Here is a 23,913-nt window from a genome sequence, read left to right as displayed (position 1 = left end):
TCTGGCTGTAAGCCCTCTTGCTGCTAGTTTGAATCCACGCTCAGTCCGCTCCACGCGGGGCTCACCCTGTCCCCTGGCTGGACAAGAGGAGCAGACGGAGGCTGCTCCTGCGTGCCTCTGTCCCATCCCTCTCCTGCAGCCCGCCCTCCCCTAAGCATCTCTAAGCACAGCAGGGCGCCTGGCCTGGCCGCTCGCCGCTCCCTGCGGGAGTTTGCGTTGGACACCCTCCCTCCCTGCCACCACCCCCCTCCTCCTCAGGCCTCAGCTACCGGCCAGCCCCCTCCCTGCCCCCCTCCTGTCCCCTGCTGCCTCCTGGGCAGGCAGCCTCTCTTCCTTCTGGCAGAGCGTCCAGCCACTGCCTGCTCCTCCCCGGTCCAGGGCGCCTCTGGCAGGCGCGTCCCTCCCTCCCTCCCTCTCTCCTTCCCTCCCTCTGGTGGCCGCAGCCTCCTCCCCTCTCCTGCTCGCGTCCCCTTTCACCCCGTCCCTGCCCTGGAGTCTGCAAACATGAGGGTCTTGGCCTGCCTTATCGGTGAGTGACCCCTTCTCCTTGGGGACTCAGGGACCTCTGACCCCTGAGCTCATACACTTAAGCGACTCAGACTTCCGGGGCCCTGTCCCTGGTGCTTGGGATAAGGGACATCTGGTCCTCCTTGCCTGATTCCCCAAGGGACCCAGCCTTCTGCACACCCAGTCCCACCCTCTGAGGACCCCAGGGACTACCCGCCCCCCACCGGCCCTGACCCTGAGGGGGGTCACTCGCCATTTGATATTAACCAGGCCCCTTAGGGGAGCACAAAGGGCCTGGCTCCCAGCCCTGACCCGAGGCATGTGGGGCCCCGCCCGTCTCAGGGACCCGAGTCTTGCCCAGCCCTCCACCCAGAGTCCTGCCTCCCAGCCGTGGGGTTTCTGGTTCAGAGGTGTGCAGATTCTGTGTGTGTGTGTGTGTGTGTGTGTTGGGGTATTTAAGACAAGGAGAAAGCAGCCACTTGGGGCCTGCCCTCACTCTACCCTACCCCTCCAACCTCCCTTCCAGCGGCTCTGATGGGAATCCAGGCTGTTGGTAAGTGGTCCTGAGCACCTCTGTCTGGCCTTGCCCAGCTCCAACCCACCCCTCTCCAGTCTCACCCTGCAGGGGGACCCCTGGCAGCCCCATGGCCACCTATGACTACAGGCACTGCTGTCCAGTCTCACCCTGCAGGGGGACCCCCGTGGCCTCACGGGCGCCTATGACCTTGGCCACCACTCCCCCAGAACCACTGCTGACCAACCTCCCACTTCCATGGGGGCCACTGCTCTCCTGGGAACCCAGGAGTTGGGGCCCCCACCAGTGGCCAGGGTGGCCGGCCTCACACCACACCCTGGAGGCCAGCCCCTGGCCCTGCTTTTCCTGGGGCCCCGGGGCCTCCTGGATGTCACAGCCTTTCCTCTGTCCCCCCAGAGCGGCTGCGTCTGGCTGACGGCCCCCACGGGTGCGCTGGCCGCCTGGAGGTGTGGCACGGCGGGCGCTGGGGGACGGTGTGTGACGATGGATGGGACCTGCGGGACGCAGCCGTGGCCTGCCGGGAGCTGGGCTGTGGGGGTGCGCTGGCCGCCCCCGGAGGCGCCTTCTTTGGGGAGGGCACGGGGCCCGTGTGGCTGAGCGAGCTGGCCTGCCGGGGCAGTGAGGGGCAGCTGGGGCTCTGCCCCCACCGTGGCTGGAAGGCCCACATTTGCTCCCACGAGGAAGACGCAGGCGTCGTCTGTGCAGGTGAGAGGCCCTGGACCCTCCTTTGGGGGCACTCCTACAGACATGACCCAGGGACTCGGAGGGTCCAGAAGTCCAGGCACCCGCACCTCCGACACCCCCTCCAAAACCAGGTGTCTCCCTCCGGGACTCCCACCTGACCACTGCCTGGGGGATGCCCTGTGCCTGCCTGGGTCAAGGCCTGCCCCTGCCAAGCTCCTGTGCTGTCCCACAGGTCAGCGTGTGGCTAACTCCAGGGACGGGGACGATCCACCTCCCATCCTGGAGAGAGACCCCTGGCCAGGGCTGTCTGGGGAGCTGAGCCCTGGCTCTGAGGAGCCTCCTGTGACCCATGGTGAGCCCACCCTGGCCACGCTCTCTCTCTCCTGCTTCCAGCTGTGAGGGAGAGGGGTCTTCCGAGCTAATATCCTCAGGGGACAGATGGAGGCACTGGCTTCACCACCTCAAGGGGCCCGTCACATCCCCCTTCACACCCTCAGGGACTCTTTCAGGCAGCACAGCGGGTGCCCAGGCGGGAGGACGAACAGTTCCCCACCGACCGCGCTCTCCCCACTGTCTCTCCCAGCCCCCCGCCCAGCTGGGACCCCACAGAACAACTCCAGGAAGAAGAGCCCGCGGCCACTCAAGCAACCCAAATCCACCAGGGCCCCTGTGCTGACTGCTGGAGCCCCCCGACATGGTACGTTCCCTGCAGACCTCCCCGTCACAGATCTGGCCAGCTTGGACTGACCTGGGGACCGCCCGGGTGCCTGGCAGGGCTCCAGCGTGCACTCCATCCCTCAGGGATTCAGTGGGGCCCAGGCTCCCGTCGTGCCCCCCACCCCACCCGATCAGAGGACCCAGCAGGCTGCTCCCTGGACCAGACACCCTGCCCCCGCTGGGATCCTGGCACTCCTCTTAAAGGCCCAGCTGGCAGGTGGCTCTCGGGTCACTGCTCCCTCTGGGGCTCAGTTTTCCCAGATGGAAAATGAAGTGTGTTTGAATCTGCTTATCCCAAACTGCCTCGCACAAGACTCACCACCCTCTCCCTCTCTGCCCATCCCCCTCTCTCTCTTCCCACCCCCCCTCGCTCCCTGCCCATCCCCCGCCCAGAGCGGCTGCGCCTTGTCTCAGGCCCCCACGGGTGCTCCGGCCGCCTGGAGGTGTGGCATGGCGGCCGCTGGGGGACGGTGTGCGACGACGGATGGGACCTGCGGGACGCTGCGGTGGCCTGCCGGGAGCTGGGCTGCGGGGGCGCCCTGGCGGCCCCCGGAGGCGCCAGATTTGGTCCGGGCTCAGGGCCCGTGTGGATGGATGACGTGGGGTGTGGAGGCGGAGAGCAGGCTCTGAGGGACTGTCCCCGAAGCCCCTGGGGTCGGAGCAACTGTGACCACAGCGAGGATGCAGGGCTGGTCTGCACCGGTATGTCCACCCTTGCCCCTGCCTCTTCCCTGGCTCTGCACCCGTTCCCCCCCCCCCCCAGTCTGCCCCTCCCCACCCGCTGCCATCACCGCACCTGCTCTCTAGGGCTCTCCTCCATCCTCGTCCTCCCTCTCCCCTCCCTCAGTCCTCCCTCGTCTTTCTTCGCTCCTCCCTCCTCAGTCCTTCCCCCTCTTCCTTCCCTCCCTCCCCCTTCCCTCCCTCCTTAGTCCTCCCCCCTCTTCCTTCCTTCCCTCCCACTTCCCTCCCTCCCTCCCCCTCTTCCTTCCCTCCCTCCCTCGCTCTCCTTCCCTCCCGGATCCTCAGTCCTTCCCCCTCTTTGCTCCCTTCCCCCTTCCTTCTCCCTCCCTTCCTCCTCAATCTTCCCGTTCCTTCCCTCCCTCCCCTCCCGCCTTCCCACAAATACCACTTAAGCACTATCCATGCCTGGCACAGACACACCGAGAGACCCAGTCCTCACTCTCATGGACTTTCAGTGGCTCTGTTGCAGGACCCAGCAGGCCCAGGGTAGTTGCAGTGGCCGCCCACAGTTGTGGGGTGGGAAAGCACAGGGGCTGCAGGCAGACAGTAGGTGCCCCCCAGACAAGGGGGGGTGCTTCAGTCGGCTGATGTGAAGGGGAAGAGGAAGAGGATCACCTGAGTCCGGCTCTGTGCTAAGCAGCTCGATGGGCACCTCCCTGCTGTCTCTGAGCCTCACTGCCACGTGGACAGCCTCTGGGCTGGGTATTCTCACCCATCTCTTCCCAGATGTGGAAATGAGGTTCCGAAAAGGAACCCAAATGACCCAGGTCACAGACTCAGCCCCAGACCCCAAACTTGACCAGCCGGGTCTGTCCCGCTGCAGAGAGATCTGCCGTGCCTGGTTGGCCTAGAAGCACAGGGTGCGGCGGGGGCGGAGACCACCCACTCGGGTTGGGGCACTGAGCAGTGGGCCGGGGACAGTGCTCAGTGCTGCACCGGGTGGGCAGCACATAGGGGCAGAAGCGGGCCTAAAGAGCCCAGGTCATGGGAGCAGAGTTAAGGCTCCAGCCCTGCTTTCCAGGACTGAGGCAGGCAGCCAGGGAGTGGGATCAGGGCCAGTGTCTCCAGGGCCCACCCCCAGGCAGGCAGGGGCATTGGCTGGTGGACAGACCAGAGCTGGACTCTCGGTGAGTGACTCCCCATCTTGGAGCCTTTTCCTCATGGGCAAGCGGAACGTGGGATATCTGCTGTCCAGCGTCATCGTGGGCAGGAAGCCCAACCCCACGGACAGCTCAGTACCCACGCGTGTGTAGTTTCCTGCACACAGAGCTCATACCGCTCATCCATCACAGTCCTCTGTCTGTCTGTTCCCCTCCCTCTCCCCACATCCAGGCCCGGCCCCCCGGCTGCGTCTGGCTGACGGCCCCCACGGGTGCGCCGGCCGCCTGGAGGTGTGGCACAGTGGGCGCTGGGGGACGGTGTGTGATGACGCCTGGGACCTGCGGGACGCTGCGGTGGCCTGCCGGGAGCTGGGCTGTGGGGGTGCGCTGGCCGCCCCCGGAGGCGCCTTCTTTGGGGAGGGGGCTGGACCCATCCTCCTGGACGACCTTCGGTGTCGGGGTAACGAGACAGCCCTGCGATTCTGCCCAGCACGGCCCTGGGGCCAGCATGACTGTCACCACCGGGAGGACGCCGGGGCCGTGTGTGATGGTGAGGAGGACACCAGGGCGAGGCTGGGGTGTGGGTGCGCTAGAGCCTCCAGTGGAGGCACAGGAAGTGGGGGCTTGTGTGCGGTGTAACGTCCACCCCACACGCCCCTCTCTCCTATCCTGACCGCCCACTTGCCCCGTCTTGTCCTCATCCATGAGACCTCATTGTGCATCCGCAGTCCTGAGATGGAGGGTGTGGGGAGCTGCCCGGCGTCACCGTGGTGGTGATCACCTCTTCCCTGCCCCAGGCATGCCTCTTGGATATGTCCCTCCCACGGCCCCGGCCCCAGCAGTGGACAGCAACCGCTCTTTGCCCAGGGAGGTAGCGTCCAGGCCCCCGGCCCCCACAGGGAGCCAGGCCCCAGGCACAGCAGGCATCTCACCTCCTCCTGCCTCCCCCACTGTCCCTCAGGAGCCCGGACCAGAAGCTGGTGAGTCTGTTCTGCTCCCTGAGAAAACGGGGTCTCGCTTACTACTTCCTCCCCCGTAGTCAGCCCCAGGCACCCTCTCCCCTGCTCAGAGACCGTCTCATGGGGGCAAAGACAAGGGTAGAGGAGGGAACAGAGCCCCACGCCCAGAAGCGTCTGTGCTTGCTTGAGCCCTCTGCTGTTGCCATCGTGAAATGCATGACTTTGGGGAGGCAGTCTCCTCACAAATGCCGGAAGGACGGAAACACTCGTCCTTCGTAAAACACAGGCCTTAGTGGTGCTCAGGTGCAGCAGATCTAGACGGGACTGGTGACTGCTGGTGGAAAGGTGGTGGGTTTCTAGCCCACACACTGCAGGGCCACGCAGGGAAGGAGCAGCGTTGGCCAGGAGGCAGAGGGAGCGAGGGGAACACACGGCAAGAGCCTTGACCGTGGCTTCCGTGGGAAGTAGACAAGGCCGAGTAAGCAGGCCAAGGGTCGGCTCACTTGGATTGTTTCCGTGAGCTGTGGGGTGCAGGGGCTGACCCTGGTTGTCGGGCACCTGGCCCTGGGGGCGGAGGGCGGGTGGACAGTGGCCCAGAGTGTGACAGCCCCCCGGAGCAGGTGGGGGGTGGGCTCCGGACTGGCTGGCGAGCATACAAGAGGCGCGGGCCAGTGGTTTCCTGTCTCTGGAAGTTAGCTAACCCTCGAGGGGCAGTCGCTCCAGGGTCAGCAAGGCCCCCAGAGGTCAGAATGTCAGAACATAGACAATGAAAAGGCCTGGTTAGCACAGGGGACTCCTCAAGGGTGGGAAACTTGTCCGTGCTGGAGGCCTCTTCCCCTCTTCTCCTGAGGCACCCAGCGCTCACTGGCTTCTGTGTGACCAGTGCTGTTGCAGGCTTGCCCCGTGTCTCCATCAGGTGACGCTCGCAGCCATGCAGGCCATGGGTGCTGCCTGGTGTCCGTGTTACAGAGGAGGCCACGTGGCTAAAACACGGGTGAAACCAACTTGTTCCAGAGCCCACATTCTCTTTTTGGTTCACCGCAGTAAACTATACGTAACATAAAACTGACCACCATCCAGCTGTAGGACTTTGTCGCCATCCCAGCCAGACACCCCAGACCTGTTACACACGGACTCCCCATCCCTCCGCCCCAGCCCCAGGCACCCACCCTTCTGCTTTCTGTCTCTGTGAATTTCACTCCTCCAGGGCCTCAAGCAGATGGACCCCTACAGTATTTGTGCTAATGTCCTCTAGGTTCATCCATGTGGCAGGTGTCAGAATTCCCTTCCTTAGAAAGGCTGAATCCTCTTCCATTTTGTGTGTATCCTCACTCTGCTACCCCTCCATCCAGTGACGGACACTCAGGCTGTGTCCACCCTTTGGCCACTGTGAACAGTGCGATGAACATATGTGCGCAAGTATCTGTTCGAATAGCCATCCTGCCTTGATGTGCGGTACATCCCAACGAGTGGGATTTCTGGATCATACAGTAGTCTGGCGTTTTAACTTTTCGAGAAACCCAGACCATGTGTGACTCGATGCCTCACACCTCATGCAGATTGCACAGCACAGGCCTCCATGAATGCCCGCCACCAGGGTGGATGGGTGTGGGAAATCCTAGATGGACAAATGGGTGGGTGAATGCAGGGCAGGTGGAGGGGCTCAGAGAGCCGGATGGCCTCCTAATTGTTTGGGTCTCTTCCACCCTAGGGTCCCCCCAGCTGCGCCTGGTGGCAGGGCCCAGCAGGTGTGCTGGCCGGCTGGAGGTGTGGCACAACGGGCGCTGGGGGACGGTGTGTGATGACAGCTGGGACCTACGGGACTCAGCCGTGGTCTGTCGGGAGCTGGGCTGCGGTAGAGCTCGGCAGCAGGACCCTGCGGCTGGCCGCTTCGGCTGGGGGGCTGGCCCCATCTGGCTGGATGACGTGGGGTGCTTGGGGACCGAGGCCTCACTCTCGGACTGCCCCGCTGCACCCTGGGGGAAGCACAACTGTGCTCACAATGAAGACATTGGAGTCACCTGCACTGGTAAGGAGGCCCTGACCACCTGCTGGCTCCTGGAGGGCTTCCTGGAAGAGGGAATAGGAATGAACATCCGCACTAACATCTACTGAGTGCAGGTCTCCCAAGCCCTCGCCCTGGGCTGGGTATTTCCATACATGTGACCACACTCACGCCTCACAATAAGTACAAGCTGGTGGATGCTATGCTCATTTTACTGAGGAAGCCAAGGCAGAGAAAGGTTAAGTAAGTTGCCCAAGGTCACACAGCAACTAAGTCGCAGAGCTGGGATTCTTTCTCCTCTTCCCGTTTATCCTCCCCAAGATAAAGGAAGTGAAGATGGGGACACTGGGAGATGGACAGAAGCCAAAGTGAGGGCCAGCCACAGTAAGCACAGGCGTGGTGTCTGTCCTAAGTTTGCTAACACTTACTGAGTGCCAGACCCTGAGCCAGGTGCTGGGGCCTCAGGATGCAGGGAGCACAGTCCCAGCCTCTGGGAAGCTCACAGCTCCCTGACACAAGAGAGGCACCAACAAATCCCTGCAAACCTGTGCGACATGTTATCATTTGGGAGGGCCCTGAGACCAACCTCAGGTACTATAGTCTTCTAGAAGGACTCACAAAAAAATCAGAAAAGCCGTCATAAAAACCAGTCGAGGGAAGAAGCACAGGGGCCAGTTCAGGAGAGAGCTTCACGGAGCTTCCAGCCATGCTCCCCGGGGAGCCATGGAGAGCACTTGGTCCTCCCAGCAGGGGTGAGTGACCACGCACGGGCAGTACTGCCAAGCAGAGACTCTCCCCTAGCTTCCACGTGCAGTTTTTATAGGAGCTCGGTTACGAGCTATGGCTGCCTGCCCGCTGGCTGCCCATAAGTCACAATGTTGGTACCAACTATGCGGGTGGCCCCAGGAGCCAGGGGCCAAGGGCCAAACCTTTCTTTGGGCACAGTTGACACTTTACTGCACACAGGTGCTAATCAGAGGGATGTGACAACTGTGGTGGCCCACATGATGGAGTCACTGAGGCTAAGGCCCTTTCCCTCTCCTCCCGAGGCCACAGGAGCCACAGAAGGGTTTTTGGCTGGGGAGTGACCCACCAGACCTGGTACCACTCTGGTAACTGGTGAGAGCTGGACAGGGAGAAAGGGAGACTGTCAGAAGTCACAGGGAGTGACACCATGTGTGACCAGCAAGATGAAGAGGACAGGTCGGATGTGGGAAGGGCAGAGAGGGTCAGTCACGTCACAAGTGTAAAAGCCAAGGAGCAAGGGGTGGTGTCAGGTTTGGCTGGCCACAGTATCCCCAGCGTCTGGCACAGTGCCTGGGTCATAGAAGATGCTCGATAAATGCTGGTGACGTGAATGAGTGAACGAATAATGAACGAAGAGATGAGAGAGAAAGAGGGAGCTAAAAGACGACCTTGTCATTATGGTGTCTGCCATCTTCCCTGTCCTCTCTTCCCACCTTCCAGATACCCCTGGCCTGGACTCCATCTCAGACCCCTTCAGTTGGAGCTGGATCCCTGGCCTGGGTAGAGATCCGGATGCCTGGCTCCCTGGGGAGCTGGCCACCAAGCCCCCCGCAAAGCTGACCCCCAGTGTTCCTGAGAAAACCACTACCAAGGCCGCAGGGAAAACACCCAAGAGTACTAAGAAGTGGGTGACCAAATATGCAAGGAGACCGACCACTCAGCCCCCCGTGATGCCAACCACCAAACACTCCAGGGTCCTGGGCACCCAGAGACCCCCGGACCTGACCTCACGGACCACTACAACCCTGACCACTGAGGCCTCCCGAAGAACAGTTTCTGAGTCTACTGCCAAGATGACCACTGAGGTTCCCCTCAGGATGACCTCACATACTACTGCAACACGGACTGCCCGGGCCCCCCGAGAGCGGACTGCTAAGACCGTGGCAACATCAACCACTCAAGGCCCCCGAGAAATGACCTCTGACGCCACGGTGAAGCGAACCCCTCTGGTCTCCACGGAGCCATCCGCTGAGACCCCAGCACAAGGTTCTCCAGAGTCTTCCAAAGATCCAGCCCCCTCCCCCACTGGGAGCACCACTGGGGGATCAGGTGAGTGGAGGGAACACGAATAGGTGAGGCTGACCCCTCTTGACCCCTCCTGACTTGGGGTCTTCTACCAGCAGGCCCGTTCCGGGTGCGTCTGGCCGATGGGCCCAACCGGTGTGCTGGCCGGCTGGAAGTGTGGCATGCTGGGCGCTGGGGGACAGTGTGCGATGACAGCTGGGACCTGCGGGACAGTACCGTGGCCTGCTGGGAGCTGGGCTGTGGAAGGGTCCGACCCCGAGTGGGCAAAACCCACTACGGCCCCGGGACCGGTCCCATCTGGCTGGATGACGTGGGCTGCAAGGGAATCGAGGCCTCGCTGAGTGACTGCCCTTCTGGGGCGTGGGGCCAGCACAACTGTGACCACGAGGAAGACGTGGGGCTCACCTGCACTGGTACTGGGGATGGGGTGGGGGACCCACAGTCACTCCAAGAGATTCTGGAAGGGTAGTCTGGAGCAGCAGCAAGGACCTGAGACGGGGCGGGGCTCAACCTATGCCCCACTTTCTCCCAAGGCTACGCGGATGAGGATGATTATCCCCCCTGGACCTGGGATCCCACCTCGGGAGAGGACCTGGCCAAGGGGATAACCACTGCAGGGGTACCTGGACACACGCTCTCCTGGGCCACCAGCAAGAGCCCAGGGACCCCCTCCCCGGCCTCAAGGCGTCTTCCGGACACAGGTGAGGTGCACGGCCAGGGTGTGGATGGGGCCCCCATCGACCTGGGTGCGCCTCCTGCCAGGGCTTCCTGAGAGACCCCGAAGTGAGCTTGCCTGGGTGTCAGGGATCGCGGACACATTGTCCGCGGCTCCTGAGACCCTAAAACGTTCCCTCCTTGGGCTCTCCTCGAGAGCCTTAAAGAGGAGACCCCCGTGTGTCTCTGAGCATCAGACCAGGCTCAACACGGCCCGAGCCCACAGCCGCCTCCCCCTCCCCCCTCCCCCCCAACCAGCCACGACACCTGAGGGTGGGCCCCTCCATCCAGAGCCCCGAGACCTCCCAGCTGGCCGAGGTCACCACGTCATCCCCCAACCCCCTACAGCTTGGCCCGTGCAGCCCACCTGAGTGTCCTTTCTCCCTTGCGGCCACACCCGGAGCCCGTGCGCCCCAGCCTGTGTGCTCCATCGCCTGCTCACGCGGCCTTCTCTGCGGCGTCTCCCTCGCCCCGCATCCCAGCGCATGCGCGTGCGTTCTTGCGGGCTTCTCTTGGCATCTCCCAGGCCCCGCGTCCCTGCGCATGCGCGCGTGCTCTCGCAGACTTCGCAGCCACTGCCACTCTGCGTCCCTGCGCATGTGCGTGTGCATGTGTGCGCACGCGCATCCATGGCTCTTCCATCCTCTCCTGCCCGTCCCGCTCCCTCTTTTCCATTTCCCCACTCCGCATTTCTGTCGCTCTACGGTCCTCGTGGTGGGCTGTCTCTCACCATCGCTCCCGTGTGCTCGCATCCAGTGCACACTCCCAGAGTTCCTGTTTTCCCGCAGTCGACGCCTCTATCCTCCCTTTTCTCGCTCTCTCTGCCGCCTCCTCCTCCTTCGGGACCCACTGTTTCTCACGCCGGCGGCTCGATCTTCCCCTGCGTGCTCTGCTCTCTGCCTGCCCGCCGCCCCGGCCACTCGTGCTCCTCGCCACCCCTTAGTGCCTCGCACGCCGACTCCTTCGCCTTCCGCTCACGGCTGTCACCTCCTGCCCTGGCCTTCCTTTTCACTCCATCCAGCTTGCTGCGGCCGCTTCACCTCCCGCTACCCTCCTCCTCCTTCCCCGTGTGCTCTCCTATCCACTGAAGGTCCCTCTTCCGCCTGTCGCCCGCGCCCCTCTGCCTGTCTTCTCCTGAGGGACTCGTCGCCTCAGGAGCGGGGTGCCCCGCCCGTCGGGCATTTCCCGCCTTTTTCTGGCGCGCAGCACGCATACGCACTCCGCGGGAGGAGGAATGGGACCAATCCGCCTCACGCCTTGTGACGTCACAGGCGCGCTGCGCCTCCTGATTGGCCGGCTGACCCACTACCGCGGTAATAAAAGCCAGGCGACGCGCTCCCTCGGCTTCCAGAGCGGCGACCTGTCTGCGTGGTCGGGCTCCTTGTGAGGGGAAACGGAGGGAAAGAGCGGGCCGAGGGGCCGCCGCGCTTCAGGGTGGGGGACCGGAGTTGTGAGGTAGGACCCGTCCTGCCCAGTTTTCCGAGGTGCTGCTCCCAGGTGCGTTGTGGCCGGGGTTCTAGAGCCTTTGTTCTCTGCAACGGGGTGCAGACCCCTGTCTATCCTCCAGCGCCCCCTCGTGGCGGAGACGGGCGGGGCGGGGGAGAGACGCGGGGCATTGCGTTCCTTCCTGGGGTGGGGTGGGGGGGCCAGTGGGGGAGGCGATTACGTGAGCTCAGAGAAGTGCAGAATTGCGAGCCGCGCGAGGGAAATCTCGGGGTAGTCCCAGATACAGGAGTAAGGAGGCCAGATGGGAGTGGGAGAAAGGACAGACGTGAATTCCTATCCTCACTGCAAGGTAACCCTGAAAAAAAAAATGACTTCACCTCTTTGAGCCTGTTTCTTCCTCTGGAAAAACAGTCCAGCAGAGCTAACTCCGTGCTGGGCACGCATGATTCCAACAACCGGGAGACATAGGTCCTGTTGTTAACGCCCGTGTTTCACGTGGGGAAATAATTTGACTCAGAACTTAAACTCAGGAGCCGCTACTGAGATCCGTCTTACATGATTTCACACACATTTTGTTCATGGGATTGGGACCTGAGGTCACCCAGCTAGTTCTAATCTTGGTGGAGCCACAACTTGGAAGCTGAAGAGTTGGACTAAGCGATTCGCTGATAATTAGCTCAGTAATTCAGTAATCTTTCCCAATCCAATGAGCAAAATGTGTGTGAAATAGTTTAAAACCACAGAACGTTGGTGGTTAGACTTATTTACCGTAAATGAACAACAGCTGCAGGATCCCAGGGAAGGAGTTCTTATTTCTAGTAGAGCAATCAGGAAGAACCTTGCGGAGAAAGTGGTCTTATCCAGCGGCAGACACCAGGAGGTAGGGAATTCTCAGAGGAGCAAAGGCTGGAGTTGAGAAATGGCATTGCTAGTAGGACATTATCCTTTCCCTGGACCCTTAGCTCCATCGTGCATTTAACTGTGTCAGTTTCTGTTGCTACCATAACATAACCGTACGTTTACTGCCTTGAAACAACACAAGCTCATTTTGCAGTTCTGTAGGTCAGAAGTCCAACAGGACTCTCACAGGGCTGACAGCAAGGTGTCAGCAGGAATGTTTTCCTTCCGGAGGCTCTAGAGGAGAATCTGTTCCTGTACCTTTTCCAGCTTCTAGAGGCCCCCACATTCCTTGGCTCATGGCTCCTTCCTCCATGTTCAGAGCCAGCAGTGTTGCACTCTCTGACCTTTCTTCTGTCTTCACATCTTTCTCTGTCCTAATTTTAAGGATTTGTGTGATTGGATTGGGCCTACTTGGATTGATGCAGGATAATCTCTTCATCTCAAGGTCTGGACCTTTAATCACATCTGCAATATCCCTTTGCCACATAAGGTAACCTATTCACAGATTCTGGGGATTAGGGTACAGGCATCTTTGGGGGAGCATTATTCTGTCTACTACCGAATCTGTGCTGTAGAGACTCCGTAGAGACTTACACGTTTGTTGAATGAAAATAACAGCTGAAGCTAGAGACTTAAAAGGTTGAATTTTCACTTTCTAGTTCATTGAAGTAACATTTTTCGAGGCTTCTTGGAATTTGGGGATGCTGACATGTGTGTCAGGTACCTGCTGTGTGGCAGGTGTAAATACTAGCCCCTAGGAACACAGCACTGATGAGCAAGGAATAGGGAGGCTGAGATCTGCAATTTAGAATAGGATGGCCGAGAGATGCCTTACTGAGAAAGTGCCCTTTAAGTGATGACCTTCAGGAGGAGAGGGAGAAAGTCATCCTGATACCTGTTTGGACAGTGTTTCATACAGAGAGAATAGTGCATGCGAAGGCTTTGAGGTTGAAGTGTGCTTAGCGGATTCAAGAAAACGGCAGCAAGGTCAGTGGGGCTGAAATGGAGTGGTTGATGGGAATAATGGCAGGAGATGAGATCTGTGATGGGGAGCCCCGAGGGAGCTAAAAGTGCATTCCAGGCAAAGGGAGCAGCACATGCAAAGGCCCTGTGGTGAGAGGCCCTTGAGAGAATGGCGAGGATGCCAGCATGGCTGAAGCAGAGTAAGCCAGGCAGGGTGAGAGTGATAGGAGAGGGCTAGACTCTGAGTTTTATTCTATATGCAGTGAGAAGACCTTGGTGGAGCATTTTGAGCTAGGAAGGACGTGGTCACGTATGCATTTTTTAAAAAGATTTTTTATTTATTCATTTGAGAGAGTGAGCGAGAGGACGGGCAGGAGGGAGGGTCAAAGGAGAAGAGGGAGAAACAGACTCCCTGCTGAGCAGGTGCAGGGCCCAATCCCAGGACCCTGGGATCACAACCCGAGCCGAAGGCAGATGCTTAACTGACTGAGCCACCAGGAACCCCCACATGTGGATTTTCAAAGCAGTCACTCAGGATGCCACGTGGGAAATGGATGGAGGAGCTAGGGTGCATATAGGGAGACAAGGAGGAGGCAGTGGTCTCTGTCGGGAGGGCAGTGGAAACTGAGAGAGAAGTAGATTATGTAAACTACATTCTGAGAATTGAGCTGATGGATTTGAGTGATGGGTTGGGTAGGGTGTGAGAAGAGGGAGGTGGGGGATGGGGGCCCACGTTTTACTGGATCAGGGAACATGCAACTGGATGCACAGGATCCACGGTGGGAATATTAGATCCACTGGTGATGTGTTTGACACACCCAAGAGACATTAGATACGCAATCCTGGAGCTCTGAGGAGGGCCTGGGCTGAAGATATACATTGACAAGATGGAATTTGAAGCTGTGGGAATGGATGAGGTTGTGCAGACAGATAGCCGTGTCTAATGGACCTCCCACACCCAGCTTGGAAGGTGGGATGACTCATGGATTTGGGCTTTGCTGTATGTTATGGCTGCGTGTGGTCATGTAGAGGGGAGGGGATCCAACAGCAAATGCAGGATTAAATTCAGAGGTTGGATGATAATATTAACAGTCATCGCTAGTATTCATTGAATGCGCTCCATGTGTCAGGAACCATCTACCAGCATCACATGGTTTAACTCACTTCCTCCTCAAGGAACCTTATGAGATCAGTACTATCCTTACCACCGTTCTACAGATAAGCAAACTGAGGTACAAAGAGACCAGTACAGCAAAGGGCAGAGCCTGGATTCAAACTCCAGGATTTACAATCTTAACCACTCTAGCCATGGAGACAGGGAAGGAGCATATGACAGAATTAGCTCTAAAGAACCCAGGAAGCATAAAGCAGGACATGACTTCATTGAGGGGGGAAGGGGAGTGGCCTTTGAATAAAATCTTGAAGGATGAATAAAAGCTCACCAGGAGAGGAGAGGGGTAAGACTCAGGAGATCTGCACCCCGAGGGAAAGAGGTCTCCATCTAGGATCAGGTAGACCTGCGTGGGTCTGAAGCCTAACACTGCTTCTTGGCTGTGTGACTTTGGGAAGGTTCCTTGCCCTACTGGGCTTCGGTTTGGTCATCTGTAGCAAAACGGCAGCTTCTCCACCCACCCTCTCCCCATGAGATTGCCAAAACTTAAAATGTCTGACAGCACCAAGGATGTGGGATAAAGGTGGGCATCAGAATCTTCACCTACTTAGGAGGGCACTTTGACAATATCTAGAGAGAAGCATCTGCCTTCCACACAGCAGTTGTACAGTTAGGTGTTGAGGAGTTCTCACTCGTGAGCCCAAGGACACAGATCTCAGGAATTCATTGCAACTGTATTTGTAACAGCAAAACATTGGCCACAGCCTAACCGCCTGTCAACAGGGGCACAGAGGAATCAACAGTTGTGGATTCATATGACAGAATATTATATGAAGGCTAAAAAGAAGGAACTAGAGATAGATGAATTTAATTCAAAGAATAAGCTTATCACATGCCGGGTTTTGCAATTCCATGGAATAGACCATCATGGTACCCATTTTACAGGTGAGCAAAGTGAGTTGTGGAAAAGTTCAGTGACTTGCTCACCCAGCTAGGAAGGGACACACCCAGAAACCAAGCTGCAAAAGGACATAGATGGGCACAGTCTTCAACTTAGGAAGCTAAAGCATAGAGGAACAATATAGCATCAGAGAATCCTTTGGGGAGGGCATATGATGGGGCCTCACAAGGGCTGTAACTCTGCAATGCTGCTTCTTAAATTAACAATGCATATTTCAATGAAAAAAACAACAACAAATCGATCCCATGCTAATGGACCACAAGCAGGCGGCCATATCTTAGACACATGTCAAGAACACAGAAACCCAAGGAGTATGCCTGCAAGTTGGTGGGCTGACATTTTAACGGAGTTCAATTTGTGTTCTCAATGGAGTTCTCCTAAAACCCAGCATGTTGAAAAGAAATCTTCACTGCTAATGGTTTTTTTTTCCTCCAAGCTTTTTTCCATTTTTAATTTTTTAATTAATAGTACTGCTAATGGTTTTTAAATTTCCTAGTGAGCGTGACCATCAGGTAGGATTTCATAGATTTCGAAAACTCAAGATACTTGACAGATATGGGAAAGGTATTTAATTAAGAACGGTTAATAATAGGGAGACATGACTGAGGTATCGGCAATGCTGGGCATCAGGGTGAAAATTGACCCATGTTCTAGCCGTGTGTAATGTATTAGCAGGTGACAGAGCAAGGGATTTCTGCAACCGGGACAGCTAGCCACAGAGCTCAGAGTGACCAGGACGAACATGCCTAGTGTGTCAGACACCATCCTTCTGCCTGGTTTCATGTACAGAGCAGGAAAATGTCTTTATGGCAGAGAAGGGAAATACAGGTGAAGGTAACAGCACGGGCAAAGGCTCAGAGGTGTGCAGAGGCTAGATATGAACACCTCACTTGGTTGGGGGTCCAGTGTGAGCATCAACACTGTGTGGAAGGCGGCGTGGTAAGAGGGGTGCCGGAGAGGTGGGCAGGGGGCAGTTAAGGGAGATGAGGAACATGGACTTTATGGTTGCACACAACGTTGTGAATACACTCAGACCCACTGAATTGTACACGTTAAGGTATGTGAATTATATCTCAACAAAGCTATTGTGGTTTTTTAAAACGATTTATTTATTTACCTGACAGAAAAAAATGTGTGCACACACACAAGTGAAGGGGCAGAGGGAGAAGGGAAGAACCTCTAGCAGACTGAGTTTGGAGCCCGATGTGGAGCTGGATCTCACAACGCTGAGATCATGACATAAGCCGAAATTAAGAGTCAGACGCTTAACCGACTGAGCTACCCAGGCACCCAACAAAGCTATTGTTAAAATAAGTCTTTTGATCAACCAAGCTAGAACGCTGAATTCAGTATTTCTATTCTCCCTATATAAAATGGTATACCTTACATTATATTTTACATTATACTTATAAAATGGTATATTTTTATATTACACAGCTGACCATTGAACAACACAGGGGTTAGGGGCACTGACCTCCATGCAGTCAAAAATCTACATACAACGTTTGACTCCCTCAAAACTGATAGCCTCCTGTTGACTGGAAACCTTACTGATGACATAAACAGTTGACACATTTTGTATGTTATATACTATACACTATTTTTATAACGTAAGCTAGAGAAAAATGTTACTAAAATCATAATGAAGAGAAAATACATTTACAGTACTGTACTGTGTTTATGGAAAAAATCCACATATAAGTGGTCCTACGTAGTTCAAATCTGTAGGTGTTCAAGTGTCACTGTATATTATACATGTATATGTTCTATAAAATTGTTCTCATGTAGAGATTATGCAAGTGTATTCATCCAAAAAACATAGGGAAAATAGTATGGAAATGTTCCTGGTGGTTCATTAATAAAGATTTTATAGGGTTTTTTTTTTTTCCCTGAGGGAAAAATAAAGAATGAGTAGGGGCAGGGATATCAGGACATTGAAATAATGACTTCGTATTTTATAAGCTGGTTTAGTCCCAGTTTCTGTTCTTGGTAGTTCGGAGCATCTCAGCTGAGTCACCAGGGCGGCTGTGAGGTCAGGGAGGAGATTGCGGTGGTGGTTCGTTGAGACAGGATGAAGCCTGAATTGGGGTCCAAGAGGAACAGAGGGTCCGAATCAAGGGAAGCGAGACTCAGTTCTCCCTGTATCTCTCAAGGTGATGAGGATAGTTATGAGCCTTCCCGGACGTTGGATACACCTTCAGGAGGGGCTCTGCCCAAGGGGACACCCACCGCAGGCAGAGCTGGATCCACTCTTACAGCTGGTACCACCCGGAGCGCAGGCCATCCCTCTCCAGCTCCAAGGATCCGTGGAGACACAGGTGAGGCACGTAGCTGTGGCAACCAGGTTGTTTGTGTTGTAGGGTAGAGAAATGGACTCCGAATTCCCCAGTGGTTATCCCACGCTTACCCCAGAGACCCAACAGAAATATATCCTGAATAAGGAGTTATTAACTACATCAGTGGCTCTCAACTGGGAATAACTGGCAATATCTGAAGATGTTTGGGGTTGTCATGACTAAGAGCAGGGAGGCTACTAGAACCTAATGCATAGAGGCCACGGATGTTGTCACATATCCTACTATGTACAGGACAGTCCCCCACAACAAAGAATCATCCAGCTCCAAATACCAACAATTCCCAGGTGGAGAATCCCTAACCTACACTATGCAATTCACTCTGACAAATCAATAAAAAAATGACAGGCTCCCCTATAAGAAAATGGGTAACAGTTATGAACATGTGATTCACAGAAGGGAAAGCCCAAATGGCCAACAAATATATGTAGGAACATTCACACTCATAAGGAATCAGGAAGTTCAAATTAAAATGATGATAAGCATGGACAAAATTTGAAAGGTAGGTAATATCAAGTGTGGGTGAGGATGCGGGAAGACAGACATCCTCACTGGATATAGCTATTTAATAAAAACAGTTTAGTGAAATTAAATATGGTTGTACATTGTGACCCAGCAATCCTGCTCCTGTATTCCAAAGAAATTTTTGAACAGGCTTCTAAGGGAAACCTATATGAGGGTGTTCTTTGGAATGTTGTGATATCAGGGAGTTCGTGGTCCAACAGTGGATAATGAGAAATGCAGTGGGTGCACATGACGGAATCCCGTGCTATAGCTAAAGCGATAACTAGCTAGCTGCAGACTCAGCAAAATGGGGTGGTATGAACAATATAATATGGAGGAAGACAGAAGCAGAATGAAATTTCCAGTGATTTGCAAAAACTAAAAAGCACAGACACAAAAATATACATACACTTAATATATTAACATATATACATATATGCCTTCTATATTGTATAAGGTATTATGTAAGGACATATCTTTAAGGACATGTGTCAAATACATTAATGGAGGTAGCTATGGGAGAAAGTGAGAGGAATGGAGATCAGGACGTAAAAGGAGGAAAAAGAGACATTGTAGGACTGTTGATGACAGTGTACAGAGTATGATTAGCTTAGCTCTGTACCTTGGGTCTGAAAAATTAAAAATAACCACTCTAGGCATTGAACTCCTACAATATCTAAGCAACCTGAGATTCTTGAAATAACTAAACCAGTCAGTTTTTACTGAGCAATATTTCATGTGTTGGGTACTGTTCTAAGCACTCTACATATTACTTCTTTAATCCTCATAACATCTATAGGAGCCCTATGATGTAAGGTGCTATAATTATACCCATTTCACAGATGAGAGAAATTGAGGTATGAATATCAATGACTATGACAATATTAATAACCACGACAGTGCCTGTTACATGCTAGGCAGTGTCCTAAGTTTCTCTACACACAGGAGATCCCTGAATCATCACAGCTCTGCAAGGGTACGTTGATCATCCACAGATTGAGTTTCAAGGCAGTTAAATAGCTTGTCCACGGTCACCTAGTTAGGATGCGACAGATCTGGGGTTTAAGCGCAGGCAGCCTGGCTGGAGGACAGGCCCTTTACTTAACCACTTCTCTAATGTCGTAAACAAATGCCAAGAACAGATGCACATCTAAAATCCTACAGGAAAACTGAAATTCTCTGGAGTTGTATCCTTCAATATGGTAGCTATCAACACAGGTGGCTTTTTACTTTAAAGAATCAAAAATGTGAAAAATGAGGGCAACCCCCTCAGGTCCCCTTCCTCCTTGGGAGCTTTGTATTATCATTTCACTACTGTTCAATAAAACTTGCTTTGCTGCCCACAAAAGAAAAAAATTTTTTTGAAAAATGAAACCTTCATTTCCTTAGTTGGACTAGCCACCTTTCAAGTACTCAGTGGCCGCATGTTATCATACCCATCACTGAGACAAAGTGATATTTAAGGACCTAGAGTCTGAATGCAAAGGACTTTGTTTCAACTCTTGTCCCCCGCAATCTGCGAACTTTATCTGTGTGACCTATGGCAAGTTGCCTACCCTCTTGGCCTGACTCCCCTCATCTGCAAAAAGGGATAAAATTCTCATTTACCTGGAAACTGAGCCAGGAAGGGGGTGAGGCGTCTCACTACTCAGGCCCTAAATTTAAGGGGCCGCCAAAACACTCAGTTATCAAGGTAAATAATATCTTTATAGTTTTAAAAATCAAAATTAATGTAAAATATTCACTATGAACTAAATATCAAAAATTAAAGGCAGGATCCCATCTACCTCACTTGACTTTCCCTAATCCTGGCCCAGTCAGATCCTGTCGGGGTAAGATTTTGACTTTTTTGTTCACAGTGGATCTTTTGCAATAATTTTGTTTAAAAATGTGACATAAAAATCTTGACCGAGATTACGCTCAGAACCCTCCTGCATCCCCCTCATGCTTCTGCACCTTCTGGCATCTCCCACATTCCTATCCCACATGGCCCCTCATCCCCTCTGCCCTTCAGCCCCTCCTGCATCCCCAGGTAAGCCTTCACATCCCCGACACTCCCGCATTTTCCTTCATGCTTCCACAACCCCCTCCAGCATCCCCTCACTGCCCCCCACGTTTCCGCCCCCTCCTGCCTTCCGCGGTACCCCTCAACTCCCTTGCGTTCCCTCGCCCGCGGTGGAGGACGCCAGGTGGCGCCTGGAGACATAACAGGTGGCGGGGAGGTGGGGCGCTAGGGCGGGGCAAAGTCTGGCGACCCACGACGTCACAAGGCCCTGCGCCCTCCCGTTGGTGGTTCCTCCCTGGAGGGGCGGGGTGGGCCCCGGGGGTGGGCGGGGCAAGCTGACCTCCGCCATCTGTCTTTCCTCCTCCTCCAGGTTCCCTGAGGAAACCGTGGCCGGAGCGTAGGCTACAGCGTACCACAACCGCCGGAACAGCGCCCCCTGCCCCTTCCCCAGTTCCCACGGCCTCGCCAGAGCCCTCTGGCCCACTAGTGACCTCTGATTCTGTGCCAGAGCTCATTCCCGAGGCAGCTTCAACGCAGGAGGTGACCTCTGACCCTAATGACACTTTGACACCCAGCCCAGATCTGGCCTCCAGGATGAACTCTGACCTCACCTTGACAACCCCTGGCCTCACTCTGTCCACCCCTGACGCTGCTGTGATTCCAGCGCTGACACCTGATCTCTCACCCACCCCACCACCCACCCTGCCCAAAGAACTGACCTCTGACCCCTCTGCACCAGCAGTGGTGACCCACTTTTTTTCTACCTCAGAGTTGACTCCAGAATCTGACACAACCCCAAACTTGGACACTGCTCCATACTCCAACACAGTTCCAGATCATTCCAGATCCCCAGACCCCTCCACAAGCCCCCACCCCACTAGCACCCCTCACTCCACCTTGACCTCTCACCCCTCCATGACCTTTCAACCCATGACCACCCCTCACTCCACAACGACCCCACAACCCACCACAACCCCACAACTCACCACAACCCCACAACCCACCACAACCCCTCAACCCACCACAACCCCTCAACCCACCACAACCCCTCAGCCCACTACAACCCCTCAACCCACCACAGCTCCTCAGCCCACCACAGCCCTTTACCTCACCACAACCCCTCACCCCACCATGACCCCTCAGTCCACGACACTCCCTCAGTCCACTGCCGCTCAACCCACCACAACCCCTCACCCTATCACAACCCCTTACCCTGCCACAACCCCTCACCCCACCATGACCCTTAATTCTACCACCTCTACTCACCCCACCATGATGGCTGACCCTACCTCAACCCCTATGATCACTATCAAGTCCATTCTAACTTCCTTGGGCACAGAACTCCTCTCACCCACTCCAGCACCAACAGTCAAGCCTAGCCTATACCCCTGGTTGACATCCATAGGGTCCTCTCATCTCTCTACATCCCAGATGTCAAGCCTAGTGCCTTTTCCAGCCTCAGAGTCCAGCCACTCCAGGCCTTCTCCAGCTTCAAGCATGGACATACTGTCCACTGAGGACTTTGAACCACCAAGAAGCCAGAGCCCCAAACCAAGCCCACCACCCACCCAGACCCCACACTCAGCCTCTGACCCCACTGTGACCTCTGACCTCCACCTGTCTTCCATGGCCCACCCCTTGGATCAACCTCTCCCTGACCATCTCACCCCAAGGGCAACCCCTGGTCAGAGCCCAGACCCCTTTGGCCCATGTGTGGCTCCACCACCACCTGTAAGGGTCATGGCTTGTGAGCCACCTGCCCTGATAGAGCTGGTGGCTGCTGTGAGGGACGTGGGTGGCCAGCTACAGAGGCTGACCCAGGTCCTGGAGCAGGAGCAGCAGCAGCGCCAAGCCCTGGGACTAGGGCTGACGCAGTTGGTGGAGGCCACCCGGAACCTAGGGCAGCTGGGTGAGGTTGTAAAAAGACTGGCTGAGGGGGCCTGGCCCCCCAGCACATCTGCACCAACCACCACCACCCCAGAGGAGGAAGAGAGGCCTCTGAGGGGAGACGTGTGACCCTATATGGGATTTGAGGGGCTGAGACACACCCAACAAAAAATGAAAACCAAAGTATCTAATTAAAAACAAGATATCAACGACATTTGTGGGGACCTAGGGAACTCCAGAGAGATGGAATCACAAGATTGGTCTTGATTCGTGAATCCCACAGGCACCATGCAAGGTAATGATGTTTATGGTGATGGTTTGGGGGATAATGGGTAACCACCACGATGGTCATTGTGTTACAGTAGTGAGAAGGATGATGGTGATGACGGTAATGACCGTGGTGACAATGATGGTGATGGAAGTGATGTTGGCCGTGATCAGGGCGGTGATGATGATGAAGGTGATCGTGAGCATGGCGAGATTGTGGTGATTGTAGTGATGAAGATGATGCCACCACTGGCACTGACAAAGCCCCATGACGGCGGAAATCTTTGTCTTGTTCACGGATGCACGCCCAGCTCTTAGAACAGAGCCTGACGCAGAGTGCACACTCCTTAAATATCTTTTGAATGAATGAGTACATGATAATAATAATAATGACTAATATTTGTGGGGTACTTCTTCTGGGTCAGGCTCTGTTTTAAAGGCTTTAAGTGCATAATGTCACTTTATCTGCACGAACACCTGCTGAGGAGGGTACTGTTACCACAGCTCAGCAGAGAAGGGGTGAGCTTTGGAGCCTGAATGCCTGAGTGCTTGTGGCCATGAACCTGAGCCAGTTACCTAACTTCTTGGTCAGGGTTTTTCCAGCCACGAAAGGGAGATAGTAAGTACACACCTCATGGGTTGCTGTGCCGATTAACTGATAAGTTAATGCATATGTGAGAGTGCTTAGCAAGGGCCTGGCTCTCGATCATGCTCGTTCTGTGCCAGCTGTTACTGTATTTATCCCCATTTTACAGATCAGGGCACTGAGGTCCCAGGTCACTCAGGGAAGGTCTAGTGGAGCCATGATTGGTGCCCAGGCCTGTCTGATCCGGGGTCCTTGCTCATAAATCAGATTATCCTGGACTCGAGACCATGTCAGGCGGCAGGACTCTGGGGGGTTGTTTCCTTTCTCTGAACCTCAGTCTCATCACTGGTACACAGGGATAGTAATAGTACCTGCCTCTGGGGAGGTGGTGCTGGTGAGGATTAGATGAGGTAGTGTGGGCAGGGACGGAGCTCGGCATATCATGTGCTCAGTTAACGAGAGTGATCGTGATCCCTTCCTGACTGTGCTTCTCTGTGCCTGACCCAGTGTGGCCTCTTAACACACTATATCCCATCCTCACCACACAGCCCTTTGAGGGAGGGATTTGATCCCCATTTCAGAAAGGACACTGAAGCTCAGAGAGGGCAAGCACCTTGCCTGAGGCCACACAGCAAAGTGGGAACTCAAACCCAGAATAATCTGATGCAAATTCCCCTGCTTTGACCTTGGCCTGGGGTCCCAGGATAGGACTACCATGACGTCCCCTTTCTGAGTGACCTTGGGTGAGCCCCTTCCCTTCTCTGGGTCTCCGCTTGTAAACTGGGGGCCGTCTTGAAAGACCGAAAGAAGTTCAGATTCTGGTTTCTGTAGCCTCAGACAGGAAACCGTTCCCTCCTCCTCCTCTCCCTGAGCTTGGCTCAGAGGTCCTGGAAGGTCATGGAGCTGGCGCCCCCG

The 23,913-nt window shown here is 55.2% G+C and overlaps 1 protein-coding gene across 5 annotated transcripts; it reads left to right on the top strand.

Moving 5' to 3' along the window:
- Positions 1 to 383: 383 nt before the first annotated feature.
- On the top strand, positions 384 to 22,822 carry SSC5D (scavenger receptor cysteine rich family member with 5 domains). Of its 5 annotated transcripts, none has more exons than XM_026488546.4 (14): positions 384 to 529; positions 1,034 to 1,060; positions 1,439 to 1,747; positions 1,959 to 2,078; positions 2,310 to 2,423; positions 2,837 to 3,145; positions 4,517 to 4,834; positions 5,082 to 5,264; positions 6,955 to 7,272; positions 8,716 to 9,324; positions 9,399 to 9,713; positions 9,834 to 10,001; positions 17,549 to 17,713; positions 20,629 to 22,359. In XM_026488546.4, the coding sequence occupies exons 1-14, from the start codon at positions 505 to 507 to the stop codon at positions 22,272 to 22,274; spliced, it is 4,626 nt and encodes a 1,541-aa protein (XP_026344331.3). In that variant the 5' UTR covers positions 384 to 504; the 3' UTR covers positions 22,275 to 22,359. The 5 variants fall into 5 exon arrangements, with proteins under 5 accessions (XP_026344331.3, XP_026344330.3, XP_057170554.1 ...); XM_026488545.4 differs by having other exon boundaries at positions 9,396 to 9,713; XM_057314571.1 differs by lacking the exon at positions 1,034 to 1,060 and having other exon boundaries at positions 9,396 to 9,713.
- The last annotated feature ends 1,091 nt before the right edge of the window (positions 22,823 to 23,913 follow it).

The sequence above is a fragment of the Ursus arctos genome, unplaced genomic scaffold, assembly GCF_023065955.2.
Source record: "Ursus arctos isolate Adak ecotype North America unplaced genomic scaffold, UrsArc2.0 scaffold_19, whole genome shotgun sequence".
Lineage (NCBI taxonomy): Eukaryota > Metazoa > Chordata > Mammalia > Carnivora > Ursidae > Ursus > Ursus arctos.
The sequence above is the reverse complement of the archived record's forward strand: the minus strand, read 5'-3'. Positions and strand labels throughout refer to the sequence as shown.

What these genes read in the sequence shown, in the direction of transcription:
- SSC5D (XM_026488545.4), top strand. Translation starts at nt 505, where the DNA reads ATGAGGGTCTTGGCCTGCCTTATCG. An exon ending in TGCAGGGCTGGTCTGCACCG is followed by an intron (nt 3,146 to 4,516) that starts GTATGTCCACCC and finishes CCCCACATCCAG; the next exon opens with GCCCGGCCCCCCGGCTGCGT. An exon ending in CGTGGGGCTCACCTGCACTG is followed by an intron (nt 9,714 to 9,833) that starts GTACTGGGGATG and finishes CTTTCTCCCAAG; the next exon opens with GCTACGCGGATGAGGATGAT.